This window comes from Anopheles arabiensis, chromosome 2 (genome assembly GCF_016920715.1).
Source record: "Anopheles arabiensis isolate DONGOLA chromosome 2, AaraD3, whole genome shotgun sequence".
Classification (NCBI taxonomy): domain Eukaryota; kingdom Metazoa; phylum Arthropoda; class Insecta; order Diptera; family Culicidae; genus Anopheles; species Anopheles arabiensis.
Window position 1 is genome coordinate 106,418,666 of NC_053517.1, and position 19,557 is coordinate 106,438,222.

The 19,557-nt window shown below is 46.5% G+C and overlaps 2 protein-coding genes across 2 annotated transcripts in view; both read left to right on the top strand.

Moving 5' to 3' along the window:
- The window catches only part of LOC120908410 (sestrin homolog), a 31,650-nt gene extending 17,029 nt beyond the window's left edge, over window positions 1-14,621 (top strand). The window contains exons 3-8 of the mRNA XM_040319373.1: window positions 10,679-10,843; window positions 10,915-11,097; window positions 11,181-11,418; window positions 11,487-11,793; window positions 11,864-12,158; window positions 12,240-14,621. Coding sequence (XP_040175307.1) covers window positions 10,679-10,843; window positions 10,915-11,097; window positions 11,181-11,418; window positions 11,487-11,793; window positions 11,864-12,158; window positions 12,240-12,326 — 1,275 coding nt within the window. The 3' untranslated portion in view covers window positions 12,327-14,621. The remainder of the gene's footprint in view (window positions 1-10,678; window positions 10,844-10,914; window positions 11,098-11,180; window positions 11,419-11,486; window positions 11,794-11,863; window positions 12,159-12,239) is intronic.
- Window positions 14,622-14,969: 348 nt separating this feature from the next.
- Window positions 14,970-16,237, top strand: LOC120908411. The gene has a single exon (XM_040319374.1). It carries the CDS (start codon window positions 15,447-15,449, stop codon window positions 16,176-16,178), a length of 732 nt encoding a protein of 243 aa, XP_040175308.1. The 5' UTR covers window positions 14,970-15,446; the 3' UTR covers window positions 16,179-16,237.
- Window positions 16,238-19,557: the final 3,320 nt, after the last annotated feature.

The window sequence follows — 19,557 nt, forward strand, 5'->3', positions numbered from 1 at the left end:
CGCGGTTGCTGATAGTCCCAAGGCAAGCAAAGGAAGCAATCAAACTGACCTATTCTGTTTCTTTTTTTTTTTGCATGCTCGCGCGCTTCTCTCGTCACTGCATTGTACATTATTACTACCCGTGCTACTACATTGCAAACATACCGTTTCGTTTTCTTCTTCTGTGGCGTGGTCAAAGGTCCGTAGTAAATAGCATTTTGCTCTCAGTCAGTCGGGTTAAAGTACTGTGCACTGGAACTATAATGCATTGTGCAGAAAGTCCAAGTTCATTAATTCTTGGAGATCTGGCAAACAAGGAAAGAATGATTTTTTCTTTATTTTAAATTTAAATCATCTGCCAAGCAACAATAAAGCACCCACATCTTTCCAATAACCCCTAACAGGTTAACTTTGTATTCTAATCAATACCGTGTGCTGCCCCCCATAATGTGCCGATGTCAATTCACGGTTTAGTTGCGGAATACAAACGCGTGCTCGGGCCAGGCCAAGCTCTCGTTTGGCACGCCCCACGTGACGCGCGTACCGCAATCCACCACCGCATGGGCTGGCTGGCCGTGAAGAAGACATGGCTAACCTTCAGCATAATTTGTCCATTGAGCGTTTGGGCGGTTGAGCGGGTTGTGGTGGCGTGGTTGAGGCCCGGGGCTCTAATAATAGCAGAACTTCTGGTGGGAGCACAGGACGGGGCATGGGGCTTTTTAAAACACCCCCAAAAACCATGCCCGCATCTAATGACAGACCCACCCCATTATGGGTCAGCGTGATCCTCCACTACGCACGGAAAAATAAATATTTCGATATCGTACTTCCTGAGGTTTGAAGTGAGCGATCGGTGGGGAGCGCGGTGGTTCTGGAACCTTGAAACCTTGCCGGAAGGGGAGACACCACAACGCACCACATACGGGGAAAAGGGGAGCAGGAGGAGAGTTCTGTGCGCGCACATTGTGCACGTTGCTTCAAGAGTGGCCAGGAGGGTTGATTGAGAGAACAGCAGTACGCGCCCAAGCGAGATTTGCATAAACGTGTTGCTGCGCGATGGATGCTCGGCTTTTTTTTGTGTGTGTCTGTTGTTGCTTCGTTTGTCCATAGATTATGTGTATTGTTTTCCAACTCGCCCCTCCCCGGTAGCAGGCTGTTGATGTTGATTTGTTTTATTTTGTGGTTCGTGCTTTGCATGCTTGCACTCTTGTTACGGAATTGAGAGGCAGAGAAGCTCTTTAATTATGCTTTTTTTTTGTTGCTGATGGATATAAATCTGCATAAAACTACTCTAAAGCGGGTGTTTGTGGGGAGAGATGCACACAACACCGTACACACATCCGCATGCTAAGCTGAAACAATTGCCCAGAAGCGGAGATCAGGAGGTAAGAGATCCCCTATCTGGCAGCTTATACAGATCAGTAGAAGCAGCACCACTAGCATCACGAAGCAGATCGTTTGATCGTATCGCTGTGATCTACGACCCTGCTGGGGTTTGGAATCAGATCCGTCCTTTCCTACCTGCTTATGTAGCCAGAGATTCGGGATCCCATTTCCCACCTCGTCGCTCCCAACTCTTCGTGTGATCGTCTATTAAATCCGGAGAGCTCCACGCGATCTGCCATCATGCCACAAAGGGTCTATATGAATCGTGTCTGGAGGGACAGTTGTCAGTGCTCTGTGTATTTCGGACCTTTGTGTGTTTACCACTGTGGCGGAGCTTTAATTTATGCTAATCGATACAATAAATCGCAGATATCTGAAAGAAGCGGCTACGCCACACTGCTGCGTTTTGTTTTGAAGGGGCCCTTCTCTCTCTGTCTCTGTGGTGTGTGACAAAAAACTAAATACTTGCACGCACGTGATCACCGCTCAATGATGCAGATTTGCTGCCCGGGTGCCTAAAATGGCATGGCGAAGGGACACACTGGAACACTGTGGAGAATCGATCGCGTAACGCGTGACGGGTGTATGACGTGACCCGGCACAGAACACATTTTAAAGGGCCCCCCCCCGCACTTGAGGGAGGGAGTGCAAAATGCATAAAACATCACACACTCATATGGCTCGCTACTCCCTTTTCCTGTTTAGATCTCTTGCCGGTTGCAGTCCTGTTGCCTCCCACACACACACTCCTTCTTCTTGCTGTTGTTGACACGCAACACAACACACGTACACGCGTGTTCGGTACATACTTTGTTTGCCGGGTCAGGCTTCTGTGTCCCCCCCGCTCTTCTGTGGCGCGACCCGGCTCATCTATGGAGCGTTAGACCCCATCAGCCGCCGGAGTTTGGAATACGTATTTGGCGCTGCCTGCCTGGGTCATCGAGGGTACGTGTGTGCCTTTCTTGGCAGGGGGTGGTGTATTTGAAATAAAGTGATTGATGATTGATTGTTTTTTATTGCATCTAACCCGCTTCTTCTGCCTGCCTTCCCCCTACCCCGGCAACTGTGCTGAGCGTGGGCCAAACGATCGAGTGTCACCAAATGCAGACCCGCGCCTTATACCATACCCTGTACTGTAGCGCTGCCCCAGTGTGCGTGGTGTTATGTAGAGCTATATTTTGTAATTGAACTTTACGACCGCGTTGAATAAAAAGTACGCTACTTACGGTGGTAGGTACACTTCGACCAAATGGGTAGAGATTGAATATAATCGCTGCACTCTCCCCTCTCCTTCCTCGGGGAGGCTAAAGTCACGTTGCGCGGAGTGCTTTTAAGTCCGCGGTCCGATCCGCGATCCAGCGGCTGCGTGCTGCGATGATCTTAATTCATTCCTAGAATGGACGCTTGTATTGAATGTGCAACAAGGTTCCTTTTTCAGCGTGTGGCACACTTCCACCACAGCGTCTTGGTGAACGCAAGACTAATGAGCGTCCCGAACGGGACACAGTTGGTAATTAAGATGCTACAAGATCTCACTTAATCGATCCGTGATTGAATTGCCCCTCCATATGCGAAGAGTGCACGACAACAAAACGCCGCTCTTTACCCCATCATATACGATTGGATGATGTCATCGGTTTCAAGAGCCATTCCTCCAGGTCCTTACTTCCTGTCAGGGCAGTGGTGGCGGTTCCCCCTCTCGGGGGCCATTGGCGATAGGGTGTTGTTCGCTAATATATTTTATTTCTATTCTAGTAGAAAGAGCTGATCTTCCTTCCCCAATCCTAGGCAAGTTCGCGCGTTCCACACACTCTTCTCGCAAGTTCAAAGCCGTCCGGTGTGTCTTCATTTCACAGCGTAATTTATCACTTTGTTTTGATTCTCCAACAACGCCAGACACCATTAGCCAGGGAGAGAGCGCGGCGCGATACGCAAGCCGGCTGAAGCACACACACGCACACACATACACGATGGGGTCTAGTGGGCGGCCGGCCAATGCGAGCGTTTGCCGTTTCGACACATTGCGTCAAAAGCGTTTTTGTCAAGGGGTCGATTTCTAAGGTGACCCACCTCCTGTAGCCGAGTGGCTCATTAGCTGTTCCACTAGCTCTACAGCACTCTCGCACATTCGACAGGAGGAAAGTATTTTAAACCATATTTTTCTCTATTAGCACTTGCTTACATTTCGTCATTGTTCCATCATCAGACGGTATCGTGCATTAGAATTTTGTTACAAAACTTTGTACTAGTATTAGTACAACCAAGAACCATTATCCATGAAGAATACATATACGAATTAAACGGCCTTGATGTCGGTTACGATCGATCTTATGCTCACGTGACTTCACTCCTCACTATAAATAAGAAGCGCGATCTGAACAGGAAACGATCTACATCTGGTCTTGTAAAGAACCGGTGCATATACCATCTAGACCACCAAGCCGGTCATCAACAGTGTCAGCTAAATGGCAATATATTACACCTTGTATCACCAAACAGGAGACAAAACAGTGAAGAAGATGACCCCATAAGAGATTCCATCATTCCATAAGGCAACCATTTTCGCTGTACAAAGTTTTGTGTTTCTACATCGAGAGCGAATGAGAAGAATATATCAACAACAACAACAAAACTCATTCGAATCCACATTAACACCGACGATGGCAAACGATGCGTTGCGCCCAAAAGAGGAACGTCACGGATAACTTGCTCCATGAAATATTTCAACTTTCCACTTCAGGGTTTCGGGGGTCCCAAAAACCGAATTGTTTACTTGCGACAGTCCACCATCCACCATGTGAGCGCGGGGCAGCAGTAAAGAAGATTGGTTAGTTCTTTTGCGGTGGCATATTCTTCACAGCCGCACACACACATACGCCGTGGGCAAAAAATAAAACCTCCACAGTGAGCGAAACACTTAAAACTCGGAGAATGTAGGGACCGCCGGGCGAAGGTCACACCACACAGCGTACGCGTACAGATGCTTTGAGTTGATTCTGTCAACAGATTTTCAACATTGCCACCGTATGGGGGACGCGACCCGCTGCTGGATGGATGATGGGTAAGCGTGAGTTTGACGATGCTGGTGCCACTAAAACCGATTCCGGCCGCGGCTGTTCCGACGGTCAACGGGTGTGCAGCAGTACTGGTTGGATTGGGTAGTAAACCTCTCATCAACTCGCGGAGTAACGCGCCTAAGGGAGTTCTACCAAGGCGGAGGGAACTGCGAACGTAATAATGGTCGGAGTAGGAAGACGCGGCAGTGCGTGTGAGACGCAGTGCGTGTTGAAATATATGTTCAACTACGGTACCGAAGCGCGCGGATTAAGCCGGGCAACAGCGGCGGATACATGTGCGAGCTGAAGGACACGATCGTAAACGTTGACAACAGGAGCAGATGTATGAAGCATATTTTGGAATAGAAATTAAGCCTTATTACTTCCATCTCGGCACAGCTCGGCCGGTAACTGTCAACTAGACACAGCTTTGATTAGTTCCTCGTTGTTGTGTGGTGTTGGGGGATAAGCACACGCACACGCATGTCTTTGAGCTATCATTTGTCAAGCTTAAACCGGTCCATACCAAGGTCCGAGTGGTTGATGCAGTTCCGCGTACGCTGTCACTCTATGTCGAAATATATCATCCGATCGTTTGAATCTTGGTCTCATATGGATGGGTTGATGTCCATTTCATTTTTCAAAGACACGTGATTTAATGATCACTCAAACTTGCATACGAATGATCCATAACGGTGACCGTGAAGATGATTTCCTAAAGGGACTTCAATATCCTACGACTAACATTTGGTCGAGCAGTTGGCCGCAATTCCCATTAAACTGTCAACACATGAGTTTGCAGATGGTGGCGCCAGGCAATGATGTTGACCATACTGTGTCTATAGCTACTGCTGTGGTATCACACACAGCGGGTAGGAAGATGGTTTGGCCAAATATTGTTCTTACCGCTAATGTGGGAAAGAGCTACACCGACAGTTCCTAATTCCAACCTGACAACAGTTCCTATCCCCCATGTGTGCACATATTAAATTATCCCACAAGGTAGCTTATTATGGCACATCCTTAGTGTATCGTTATCACTAAAAGGTGGTCCATCGCCGGTGACTTAACACATTCTAGAGTGCACACACACACACCGGAGCACAATAAATACAAAGCGCTCGATAACAATGTACGATGACCTGGATCGTACACAACTCCCACACTTGGCAGGTTAATAAGCTTGTCAGCCGGGATTAGTGGTCCCCGAGAGAGGAGTGGTGCAAATAGCAACCACAAGGCACTAGAGATTGCAAGATTTAATCAACTCACGTGTCACTGAGCGCGCGCGCGCCCCTGTTGCTGCTCCAGTGCTCCAGTAGGCATCTCAAGCAGACTAATGTACCACTCCTTCGACCTAACCTATTATTGGAACACCTCAACCAAGTGAAGCAGAGTGGTGAGGACACCACCTTGCATGTTCTACAGTGCGCGTTACGTAAAAGCAAAGGAACAGATATAGCGCAACCCATTAATTAGCGATCTTGATCGTGAATTTGCACTCAAATTGTATCTTATCTTCTAACCGGAACAGATCGCGAAGAACCATAACCCCTTGGATGGGTACGTGGTACCGTAGTGTTCGCCAATAGGAACGGGAGTGGGTTTGTTTGTTTTGCATTTTGTCGCGATCGGGGCCCATTGTGTTTGGCGATCATAAAATTGGAGTAAGGCAATAAGGAAGTCGTGCCGCGCTCACAACACCACTGCAGAAATGCATTATGCGCACGCCGAGCCGCAGCTGAGTTCGTGCCAAATGGTTTGCCAGCGGTTGTCCTCTCCGCTCATGGGGATCATAAACATGGTGGTGGAATCCTTTCGCGACGGACGCGCTACACCCCGGAAACAGAAACTGGCAACCAACCGACGCAAGCAGAAGGGCACAAGCGTTTATCTGCCCTCCAGATGGAGCACGTTTCGGCCATTTCAGTTGCCGGATCTGGCCTGGCGATCGTGTCTTTTTATAGCAGGTTTACTGCTAGTTAAACAACGGGCAGCTCAACTTTCCCCCTATTTGCAACACAGCGTGCATCTGCACACCGCTTATGTGTGTTAACCTTGATTGTAACCTGCGCAATGCCCATTTTTTAGACTCGTTACAAGCATGATACATCGCACAGTTTACAATTGATTAGCTCCACTTAATATCCAATGATTTGTTTCACCTTCATAATCAGTTTTTGTGTGTTTGTTCTGTGGTCGTCCAACAAAACCGGACACAACCGAAACCGTCGATGTTATGTGGTGTCCCTCTTTACAAAAAAAAGTGTCAATTCTTCTCCAGCTGATGATGATTGGGGATCCGCGTTTTGCCTTCATTTAGCTGCCGAGGCGCACCGGTCGTTCGCGGTGATGAATTGCCCACAATTTGAACGACGACGGGAAGGAGAGGGGAGTAAAAAAAAGCATACTCACATGTACACATCTCTTCAAATTTAACCGTCTGGCAAGAGCGCAGCAACAGCGACGGCATGGTGTAACACGTTGCGTGGAGCGCGAGCAGACTGGTCGCGCAAACTGTGCCGGAGTGAAATGTAAACAATTTAAAATTGACGACCCGCGCGGCTCACTTACGGCCCTCGGGCCCGCGATTCACCTGGCATTGCCGTCCCCGTCCATAGGCCATAACGAGCGACAGTACACACACACACACACAGAGCTATCCATCACTTTTGGGTGCGCGCGTTGCCTCGCGGCTTCCCAACTGCAGACGTGATGAGCGCGCGCGACAACCCAACGTCGATCATATGTTCGCCCGCGAGCAGCTGTTTTACGGCGTTGGCAAATAAAACTGTGAAGTAAAGCAGAAAAAAGAGAGTACCGAGTCATATACACACACACACACACACACACACACCTCACCTTACCAAATAAATATGCAAATTCGATGACATTCGGGACAACACTGCCTAGTGCTGGAAGTGCAGTAGCGGTGGCAACCCGTTAAGGAGCATCCAGAAGGAGGCCCGTGAAATCTTGTTACCCATTGTTACCGATCCGTGTTGCACACTGCCGTTGCTAGAATAATCGGGCTTTTTTGGGGGAGTTTTGTTACCATGGACACGCCACGCCACATTTGCTGTGGGGAGAAAGAAGCGTACGGTGTAAAAAGACCGGCAGAGCAGTATTAGTAGTAGTAGTAGAGGGTACACCCGGCAAACAACACCCCCAGACGGATGGAAGGGAACATGCAAACAAATTCATTTCGAGTGAGATAATCATTATCACACGCGGTTGCCTCGTGATGGACCGGACCCCGCCTAGAGCGACGAATCGTGATGGTTATGATAATGAAACCTGATAGCACACAAGCTTTAAAAAAAAACGGCCTGGAAGGAAATATTGCCGAGAGACACTTCATAATGGGCTAGGAGAGTCGTTGGTATCGACGGCTGATCTCAAAAATCCACTAACAAGCACATTTTATTACCTATAAGATCATAGGAACTTTGGGATGTCTGCACATGGACAGGACAGGGGATATTACATAAATAAAACTCAGGTACGCCCGCGATGTTATCATTGCGCCCCGTGTGCCATTATTCTAATGAGCACGCTGACAAGGATCCACAACATTCGACCCCGGAACAAATGGTTTGTTTAACTTTACACTCCTTCCGCCCAATGATGGAAGGGCGACTAATTATGATCGAAACCCAGCCATTAATCATTTTTCTCATCGTGGCAAAGTTACGCGACAAAGATCCAGCTGGTACGATAGTGTCTGTGTGTGTTGCTGCCATCGCCTTACCAACAAAAAAAAAACGGTGGAAGCACATGTGTGCCACATGATTGCCAACATTCTCTGTCACAGATATTGGAGGAATAGGGCGAGAAAGTGGCAGGAGCACGCTCTACCCCAAGCCCACCAAATCGGCTCAGGTTTCCCACCGGCCTGATGGTAGAGCTCCTGTCCCCATTCAAGTGTCGTCGGTGCTGCCAAGGGTGCGAGTTGAGTGGTGGAAGCACAAACATAAACCTCTGGCTTGGACCGTGCTACCGAAAAACAACCTCGAAACACGCGGACCGGCGGCCAAGAATGAGCGCTACAGATGTTTCCCATTACTAGCTGTGCGCGAACGGTTAGCGCAAAACACACGCACGCACGCACACTCTCGCCTGTGTAGACTGATGCTCGGACAGCTGGATATATCCACCAACAGTGCTTCCATATGCGGAATTTTGAAGATACAAATACCCGAAAAGATGGATGCGTGTGTGTACGTGGGAATCATTATGACGGTGGACAGACGTGATTGATGGAGCAGGATATGCGGGGGGACCACCGACGACAATGATCCAACGCCGATTGGGTATGATTATTTTGCGTTTTGGAATAGTTATGGAGTAGTCTCAAGCATTCTGAGTAAATGTCAGAAACTGTGGGATTGAAGCTCCCACTCCACATACCCAAGAATTTAGGTGTTACCGGTGGTGTGTGTTTATACTAATCACCTTCGAATCACTGCATCAAGAGTTTACATGTTTGATTTAGCTGACAACATCATTCCCGTAACCGCCACCGCTCGCAACTAGGTTAACAGAGTCCACCGCACAGGTTCAGTTGCCAGACAGCCACCCCGACAGAGAGGAGCCGCAGCCTACAACAATGTTGCGCACACTGTGGTCGGGCGGTAAAATGAAGTGCGGCGCTGATGCAACAACGCGCGCTGCTGCCCCGATGATGTTTATTCGACTGCTTATCACCGAAGCTGATGGTGAAGCAGGAAGTAAGCGGCCGCCGGTCTCGATCGAGTTGGCAGTAAACACAACTCACACCGCATCTGGGCTGCAGCACAGCTTCCAGATGCGTACAGTCGGATGGGTGAATGTATCAGCATAATACGGCTTTTGCCCCCGCGAACGTTGCCTGCCCGATCGAGAACTGCCAACAAGGAAATCTAGCGCTTATCTCAGGCCTCAAGCCCGATGAGAGATGGCTTTGCACAGGGTGCTTTACACCACTAGCAGCTAGTAGGCTCGCAAAACTTCCAGATTGTCTGTGGAGGAAACGGGAGGAGCCTCTAGAAGAATGCTGTGATTGTGCCACTAACATCGGGTTGTTCGTTGTTTGTGAGGCATTCTCGGTTGACTGTGAAACCACACGTTGGAGTTGGGTTTGCAAACGGAATGCACACATCCATAGATGGGCACCACACCCGGGCAAGGTAAATGTAGAAGGTAGCCATCACCAGCGTTTGTGCTAGTTCCGGCCGTCGATGAAGGTCTAATGAAGGTGCAATATTTATCAACCTTATAGGGCCCTGGGAACGATGCAACGATGGGTCGTGTCGCCTGTCAATATTGTTGGGATATTGTTTTTTTCGCTCAAACCACAGTGACCTACACTTGGCCACAGCAAATGAGTGTGTGGCCGTTGTCCAAAATAGTAACCGGCCGGCTGCTGAGGTGTTGTTTACCGGCGTCGTGTAAGCAAAAGCGTCCTCCTCTCACCGGTTCCCGCTTGAGCGACTTTTTGTGCTTACGTCGATTGCGGGTTTGAGGGGAGATGATGATGGTTGTTATTTTTACCAACCGAACCGAGTATCATCTTCGCTTGATTGCTCGTTCCCAGCGCGAATGACGTTCGAGAGCTGTTTGCCGTCTGTTGAATGCGCGGCGGCGGCCACACACACACACACTGTTTACATCCTTCCGCCCCGGGGCGTGTCAAAGAACAGCTGATTGGAGCTGAGGAAACAGAAACAGTCACCCGTGTCTTTGCGAAAAACGGTCGAAATGGGAAAGTGTTTCGAACATTTCACCATCTGCGTAGGAAAATTCCTCTCAAGGCAAACGCTTGTACATCTCTCAGCCCTCAACCCCCCCGGACGATCTCTTATCGGTGGTTGACGCTTTCCTCAATTAGCCGCGGACGATTGGGTCGTTAGTACGATCCAGAAAACGGGGAGTACGTGAGTTACACACAAAAAAAATGGGAGTCAGCGTAGATTCGCGAGGTCAATCCGCTCGCGAACCATCTCGACGACGTCATTGACGTCAGAGTCATTGGATTTATCAGGACCTGTGGCCCAGGTCGTTGCAGGTCAATGACCACGGGTTGGCGATAATTTCTGCGGGAGGACATCTTCCGATTAAAGATTTTACTACTGCCCACGTAGCTTCGCGCTCATTACTCATTGGTTCCATTGGATGATCTATGATCATATTGTTTGGCTTAGTTTTGTGCAACTCATGTTCCAATTCTTCCTTTTAATAATAAGCATTTTTCTTCTTCCTCTTCTTCTTCATTGCAGTATGGCTCAAAGAATTCGCCAACAGACAGCTCGAATCTGGACCATGTCACCAAGGTGATCGCTTACCATCCCCGCTATCTGGACCACTTTCTCAACACACAGAAGTTCGTCATGCAGTGTGATGGGCCGCTACCGTACGACTATAGGAACTACATAGCGATAATGGTAAGCTTTGTTTTTCCATGTTTCTATATCAGTAGCGCTTACTAATCTAACGTTTTTCGCTTCGTTGTTAGGCCGCTGCCCGCCACAAATGCACGTACCTGGTTAACCTGTACGAAGAAATCTTCCTAGCGAACGGTGGCGACCCGAACTGGCTGAACGGGCTCGAACACATCCCCCCGAAGCTACGTGCCATTTCCGACATCAACAAAATCCTTGCCCATCGCCCGTGGCTACTGAACAAGGAACACGTTGAGGTAAGGGACCCCCGTGAAAGAACTCCCATAGATATCCTTCCGGTTGCTTAATCGAACATGTTTCCCTCTTGCTTTCTCTACAGCGACTCACAAAAGGACAGAACAGCTGGTCGCTGTCCGAGGTGGTGCACGCGATCGTGCTGCTGGCCCACTACCATTCGCTGTCCTCGTTCGTGTTCTCCTGCGGCCTCACCCAGGAGCTGGACGGCGCTAGTCACAAAATCGAAAACAATAACGTTCTCACCCAGAAGACTGCCTTCAACCGTTTGAATGATCTGTACAATTCTCAGCATCCCGAAAACCTCCCGAATGGTGATGATGGTAAGAGAGATGGCACAGTTTATGGTCCGGGGAGTTCAATTACTGACAGGCTCCGCTTTTCCTTCCAGCCAATATCCGTCCGGAAGTGACCGTCGATGCGCTGATGCAGCGCATGAAGCGCCTGTCGGAGAAGAACGACGAGTGCAGCGAGACGGAGCTGAGCAATCGCTTCAAGCACGTGGAGCAGCAGGCGGCCGAGCTACCGCCGGTGGTGCGGGAGGCGCCAGCCGACGTGCCCCAGCAGCTAGGCCGCTACGTGGACGATCCCGGCTTCACATATCAGGACTTTGCGCGCCGCGGTGCGGAAAACATTCCGCAAACGTTCCGGATACAGGACTACTCCTGGGACGATCATGGATACTCACTAGTAAATAGGTAAGTGGACGCAATTACTATCCGACAGCGTTGGCAACAACAAACTAACAATACGCTTGCTTCCCGGCAGGTTGTACAATGATGTCGGTTTCTATCTGGACGACAAGTTCCGGGCGGCCTACAATCTAACGTACTACACGATCGCGGGACGGACGAATGTCGACACGTCCAAGTTTCGTCGTGCCATCTGGAACTACATCCAATGCATCTACGGCATCCGCCACGATGATTACGATTACGGCGAGGTGAACCAGCTGCTCGACCGCTCGCTCAAGATGTTCATCAAGACGGCCTGCTGCTTCCCGGAGCGCATCACCAAGCTGGACTACGACAGTGTGCTGGTGGAGCTGCAGCACAGTGAAAAGGTAATGTATCATTGGTACGACACCAGTGGTTGCTTCAGAGTTTCTAAACGATCAATTTGCTCTTCTGTCCTCTCTCTCCAGGTTCACATCAATCTTATGATCTTGGAAGCCCGCAATCAGGCGGAGCTGCTGTATGCCTTACGCGAAGTTATGCGATACATGACATGATTACCACCGGCACCGGCAAATGCCAGCCCTTCGGCCAGTTTTGTGAGCCTGCCTACCACAGTGAAGGAGCACGAATGATTGGGCGGGAATTGCGTTTTTGCGGGAGGAGGATAGATATATACATACATATATACGGGGACAGAGAGAGACAGAGAGAGAACAGAGAGAACAAGGAATGCGTGATATAGGCAGGTAGGAAGATGTTGAGAGGTGCTTCAGGTTACAAACGTTCAGAGAAGAGATGTGTATTTTTTTTGTTTTTAAAAAAAGAGGAAGGATATTTGTGAACGCAAAGTTGTTGCTGTTTGTGTTATTGTTGTTAACTATATTGTACTAAACTCCCTCTCTCGTCTCACGCCACGGATGCGTCGTTGTTGAAGGTGTGCAAGATACGCGTGGTAGGAGGTTGAGGTTAAACTTTCAAACTGGAAAGGAAAGCAGGGGAAAAAGAGAGTGTGTAAAGGAACGTTCGCAAACGAAACCGGAGCCTTGGGTCGACCGGAGTGATGATGTGCAAGCAAAATGGAATATTTAGATGGGTGATATAGTTTTACATAAACACATATTACATATATACAAACACATGGACACACGAAAACACAAAAGGGTTGCCCGCGAAGCGCGATGGACCGTCAGACCCTGCAAAATGTACTAAGAATAGGTTGCTGCTTGATGCAAACACGAAAAAAACGGTAAACAAAACGTTCAGATACACTAGCATATGTGCGCCACACCATTCAAAGAGAGAGAGAGAGAGAAAGGGCAAGTTAAAGCAGGGAGGCATGGCATCGATGTCTAAACGAAACGCAAACAAGCTAATCATTGCCCTGCAAACATGTAAGCGTTAGATAGATTAGAACCCCTACTCCCCCCCAGTTCTTAGTCCGAGGGGCGCGTAACCCCCCACCCCCTCCTCCCTATTGACGATGTCCAATTTTCGGATGAATGTTGTTTTTTAAAAAACTTTGTATTACCTATTGAACGGACGAGATGCGCTCACACGGCAAGAAGAGAACATAGGCAGCAGAGCAGGTGGTGTGTAATAAGGAGTAAGCAATTGAGATCGGAACGAAGCGTACAGCCGGTCACTATACGAGTGGCATATTGCCCCATACTAGCGAAACCGCATTCTGATCTCACTGTGATAAGGTTTTACTTCTTTTCAAGTGCTGCCGCGGCTACTACTGTTTGCAAAATCACAAATCGAAACGGGCGAGAAAGCGTCGCAAAGCTTTCCCTACATTAGGCGTGTAACTGTACATTAAATAGCTATTCAAGCCTGCTACTGCTACTGCTTCCAATTATGCCATATAGCCATAGGGTGATATCCTTGTTGCAATTGTAATTGTTATTTTATCTTCTTTTTTTTTTGTATTGACTGGATCTTCCAACAAATGAAACCGAAATGAACCACAATCCCTAGTACTGTTTTGTTTAGCAAAAGCTGTGCTGTAGTAACTGTCCGAAGTTTAGCTAACGACACACAATACCACCAACCAGATTGGTTTGACCGTTTTTTTGGTTCGTTTGGATCGAGTTTGGATGGTGTCGTTCCCATCTTCGTCCTGAGAGGTTTTTGTTACATGCAATATATAATTTTGTTTTATTTTTCTCTAATCGACGAACGATCCTTATTGAATTTTAGCATACGTTGCATCAAATGCAACGTTACTTCAAACAAGGATTACACTACCTATTTGCTGCTTTCCTCATAGGAACGTGGTTCTACTGTTGTTTACGTTACTAGATCTGCTACCAAATGTTATTTGCGATTCGCAATCAGTGATCGTGCACTTTTACATGCTTTCTACAACTCGCCAAACTGACCTTTGTTGCGAACCATCTAGTCCACTGATACGGCGCAATCTGTAAGCGGAAACTGTGCATTAGCTAGATTGTCGGAATTTTATGTCAAAAAAATCCCAAACTTTCCCTCGCCTCAAAGCAAAGATGCGGTATGGTTTCAAGGAAAAAGAAAGTACGCATGCATTGGTTGGCAACACAGAGCTGATGTATTACCATGTCGAAATTTAACCGTAAAACAAGGCTGTAAACCAAGTTTGCCGTACAACGCGTGTACAGAACAGTGCGCGCGTTTGCAAGCAAGTGTTCTCTTGCTGTATGAAGCATACAACAAAAAAAGGCCAGCGTGCAAATGGTGTGCATATATGTAGGTGTACACAAAAAGAAGAAAACAAGTATGAGTCGTGAGAATAAATTTTGTAAAAAAAAGAGAAATCATCAAAATAAATTTACAAATACTACTCTCCTACACCAAGTGGAGTGTTTCGTTTAGTGTGCGCTTTTGATGTGTACGTAGGATGGGTCCACAGAGGTTTAGAGCAGATCCACCGGGGGGAAACGTGTTTGTAACTAGTAATCGGTATCAATCAACTGCGCTCAAAACAGTCTTACACACTACACAGTTAAACTAGACCCCACGAGAACGTTGTGTGATTTGCCATTGTGATTATAATTGTGCCAAAATGTGAAATCAAATAAAACAAAAAGCAAACAGCTTCGAAAACAGATTTGCCGAAACTAGCAGTGCGGTTCGTCTACAGTGCCTTCAATTCATACGGTTCGGTTCATAACACCATATCCGCCATACCAATCTGCGGAGCATAAAATAAAATAAATTAAATTTTATACATATATTATTATTATATGATAAAATATTCAAAACTAGTAACTGATGATATACATCTGACCGGTAAAAAATACGTATGTCTGCCTGCAAAATAATATGAATTTTCGAGGTAAATACGAACAGTACAAGTGTGACGAAGTCCAGGTAAAGGGTCAATACGTCTACCTTTGACACACGAGTTAAATAAAACACTAAACACATAGGTACATCACTTGACATACCCGAAATAATGTGTTCAACAAACTACAGGTACTACTCCATTGCTCAGAGCTATCCTTATGGTATGGGTAATAGATACATTTCAACAAATAGACCTATAAATTGGAGAAGCACTCTGAGGAACTATATCAGTCGCAACTAGCTGTTCCTCGCAGTAACATTCTATTTGGAGTTTCGAGAGTGCAGGGAGCTTTTATCGTTTAACATATTGCTAGAAGAGCACAGTCAGAGCCTTCGTTTCTAGTATCACTATGGCCTCTAAAGACTCTAACAAGCCATCTCCGACAAGAGTGCCGAATATCGACGATACGGTATCGAAGTTGTACACCGGATTGTCCGCACTACAGCAACAGTCCAAGGGCTTCCAGAAGCGAGACATTGAACAACTTCTGAAGGCAGCCCTGGGATGCGCTGATAGCACTCAAAAGTACACACCCTCGTCCGATACTTCCAGCTTCCTGCACAGCGACGACAGCAACGACAGCAGCCGGCTTCTGATCGCTTCAGAGAGCGACCACAGCGACACCCAATCGAACCACAGCGAACAGTCGGAATCGAGCGGAACGACATTTACCAGTACCACTTCAACCCTCAACGACAGCCGGTCAGTTACCGTAATGAAGAAGCTTCACCCTTCCCGTCCACTCAGCCGATGGCATTCACTGGTCGCGGCGAACAACGAGGAAATTCCGATCGTATACCACAAGAGCATGGCTCGCCAGTTCCCGGTCAAGGATCGCACCCCGGAACAGATGGAAATGCGTCGCCGAAATACCGAAGCAGCTCGTGTCAGCAGGGCAAAGTCGAAGATGGCTGAAGTTATGATGGAGAAGGAAGCATCAGAGCTCGGTGCAGCGAATACATCCATCAAGGAAATGATCGCTTCACAATTGGCCTACGCAAATGAGCTTTGCAAGCTGCTGGACATGCCAAAGGTGAAATTGAATACGTTCAAACGAGTTGGACAAGATGGCGCCAAATAGATGTGATGCGAAATTTAGTCATTTACCTATAATAAAAATTTAAACTTAAAATCATCAAAGTACGTTCAATGCTTACAAGAAATCTTCCTCCGTTGATTCTTCACTTTTGATGCTAAATCGAAATCTCTAGTTCCGCTTTTTATCCCTCTCGTCCTTTCAGCCGATTGCATTCCATCATCGAATGCATATAGTTGGCATGATGAATATATAATATAGATATAGAAAATAGATATAGAAAATATATGTGATGATTTTGACGGTAGCATAAGGATAAGTCACCACAAGTCCCGAACCAGTATTGGACATCAAAACAGATGGAATAGCAACGTATATGATAGCAACTCGTTACAGCAGGAGAAAGTCGAGGGTTGAAGTATGTATGTATATATTATGGACAAAGAAACATCCAATCAGTCTATCAAGCTTTCTCAGCTGATGGAAATGCAAAGTGTGAAGACTACATTTAAGCGTTCTGAAATAATTTTAAACTAATAAAAACACCAATGATAAACAGACATACGTTCGTTTGGTAGCAATATTTTGTAGTTATAGAATAGTAATAGGTATTTTATAGTTATAGTTCATTTCTTTTGCTGATTTTAAAATTCAATAATTTTGTCGGCAACCAATATGCGCCTCTGCGTCTAGTGTCCTACGGACTTCCGCTAGATCCTCTATACTTTTTGCAGCAGCATCTGTCGCGTTAAGCGTGTAGTATTTCACATACATCAATATTGCATATACAATATCAAAACAACGTATCAGGTATCATTATGGTATCTAACGAATCTTACACGGAATCACGGAGATCGACGAAAAAGCATCGAAATTGTACAACGGATTGTCTGCATTGCACCAGGAAACTCAAAAGGAGAGATAACTCTGGTTGCAGAACCAAATGCCAATAATGGATCCATACAAAAAATCATGTACCAACAATGCAATATTCATTATGCTGATCTCTCACTCTTGTTGGCCTGCTCACGATAGAGCGCGACGTCATGACATGGCTCAATCTACAATCATTCTCCAGGATGGTCGATCCATGGCTCCAGCCTCCCATCCATGTAGACACCAGATCTCCAATAGATCCCGCTTCTCCTGGATCCAGCCATCGAGCTCGCTGTGCTCCCCAACGCCATTATGCTGGTATCAATAATTAAATAACAAGCGATGACAGTGATCGCCGTTAATACCATGAACACAAATAAACAAGCTGTATTACTTACTATCCAAATACTGTTTATCCAAATATACAAGATATCTTTTCGACAGGCTCCAACAGATATTACCACAAAATAACAGCCATGCTCCTAAGCATGTTTCATATTATGTAACCATCCTGGCAAAATACAGTAGGTAACCGCTAACTGAGAGGTAAACAAGCTCCATTTAACGAACAATGTTCGCTAACTGGAGTGACGTTTCTATGGGTTGATTGTTTTGATTGGCGTTGACTGTAATAAACATACCAAACTTTTTTTTCATTTATATTGATATAAAGTATAGTAATTCGTGTAATAACATAAATTAATAGCAAACGTAGGCAAGAGACCCAAAATTTGTTTGAAAAATGCACATTTGCGACAAATTTCTCTTCATGAGATTCCGGATGTTTCATGTTTTGACGTTTAAGTGTTCGTTAACTGAGAATCACTCCAGTTAGCGAACCTCCAGTTAAAAAGCACTCCAGTTAAAACACGTCCAGTTAGCGGTCACCTACTGTACTTGTAATAATCTTTTCGTTTCCAGTAAATATTATGGGTAGGATGAGAACAGGTGCAAATTATGAAAAATGGAACAACATAAAAATCTTTTACCTTAATGTGTTATGCCATGTTCCCCAGTTTAAAAACAATTGTACAGATAGCAGGTACTTAACGGGGAAAATGTGCACATGCAACAGCTCTTGGCGTACCCGTTGGAAAAATATTGTACATGTTACAGGTACGATCACCATTACGCACTGCATCATCCTTTCGCTACGGGTAAAACATATATTCTTCAACCAATTACCATATAAAAGGGAGATGCATCTCAGAGAAACTATCTCAGTCGCAACTAGCTGTTCCTCGCAGTAACATTGTTTTTGTGTAACATTTTGCTGAAAGTGAACAGTCAGCATCAAGCCACCGTATCACTATGGCCTCTAACAACTCTACCAAAAAGCCATACTCGGAAAGAATCCCGAACATCGACGATACGGTATCGAAGTTTTATAACGGATTATGCGCACTACAGCAACAGTCCAAAAACTTGCAGAAGCGAGACATTGAACAGCTTCTAAAGGCAGCCCTGGGATGCACTGATAGCACTCAAAAGTACACACCTTCCTCGGATACTTCCAGCTTCCTGCACAGCGACGACAGCAACGACAGTAGCCGGCTTCTGATCGCTTCTGGAAGTGACCACAGCGAACAGTTGGAATCGAGCGGAGAGACATTTACCAGCACCACTTCAACCCTCAACGACAGCAGGCCAGTTCCCACCATGAAGAAGCTTCACCCTTCCCGTCCACTCAGCCGATGGCATGCGCTGGTTGCGGTGAACAATGAGGAAATTCCGATCGCGTACCACAAGAGCATGGCTCGCCAGTTCCCGGCCAAGGATCGCACTCCGGAGCAGATGGAAGCGCGACGCCGAAATAACGACGCATCTCGTGTCAGCAGGGCAAAGTCGAAGATGGCAGAACAAATGATGGAGAAGGAAGCATCTGAACTCGATACAGCCAATACATCCATCAAGGAAATGATCGCTTCACAACTGGCCTACGCAAACGAGCTCTGCCAGCTGCTGGACATGCCAAGTGTGCAGCTGAGTACGTTTAAGCGAATGGGTGTGTCGTCTTCTTAAAATTAAAAATATCTTAAGATATTGTAACTTAATAAAAACCTATGTACAGGCGGTCCCCGAGATACACGGTTAATGGGGACCGAAATCGGCCGCAAAATACCGCGTATCTCGAATTTCCGCGTAAGTCGAATCTTGTGATTTCCAGCCAAAATATCACTAATTTTCGTGCAATTTTGTAAGTAGGGGGTGGTTTTAGCCACCAAATTAATTATTTCATATGTTTCTAATGAATTGTACAGTTTTAAACCGTTTGAAATGGTATTTTACATTCGATCAATACGGAAATTATTTGGTATTTCACAATGGATGTGTCAAATCAGTACAATTTGCTCAAATAACTGTCAGATTTGGAAAACCGCGTATCTCCGAATCCGCGTATAAGAGGTACCGTGTATCTTGGGGACCGCCTGTACATACATACAAGATGCCTCTTCATTTCTATTACCAGCAGCTTTCTCGTCATAATTTCAGTTCTACTTCAGTTTTTTTTTTTTCATTCACTTCCTTCCCTCTTTTTTTCTTCTAA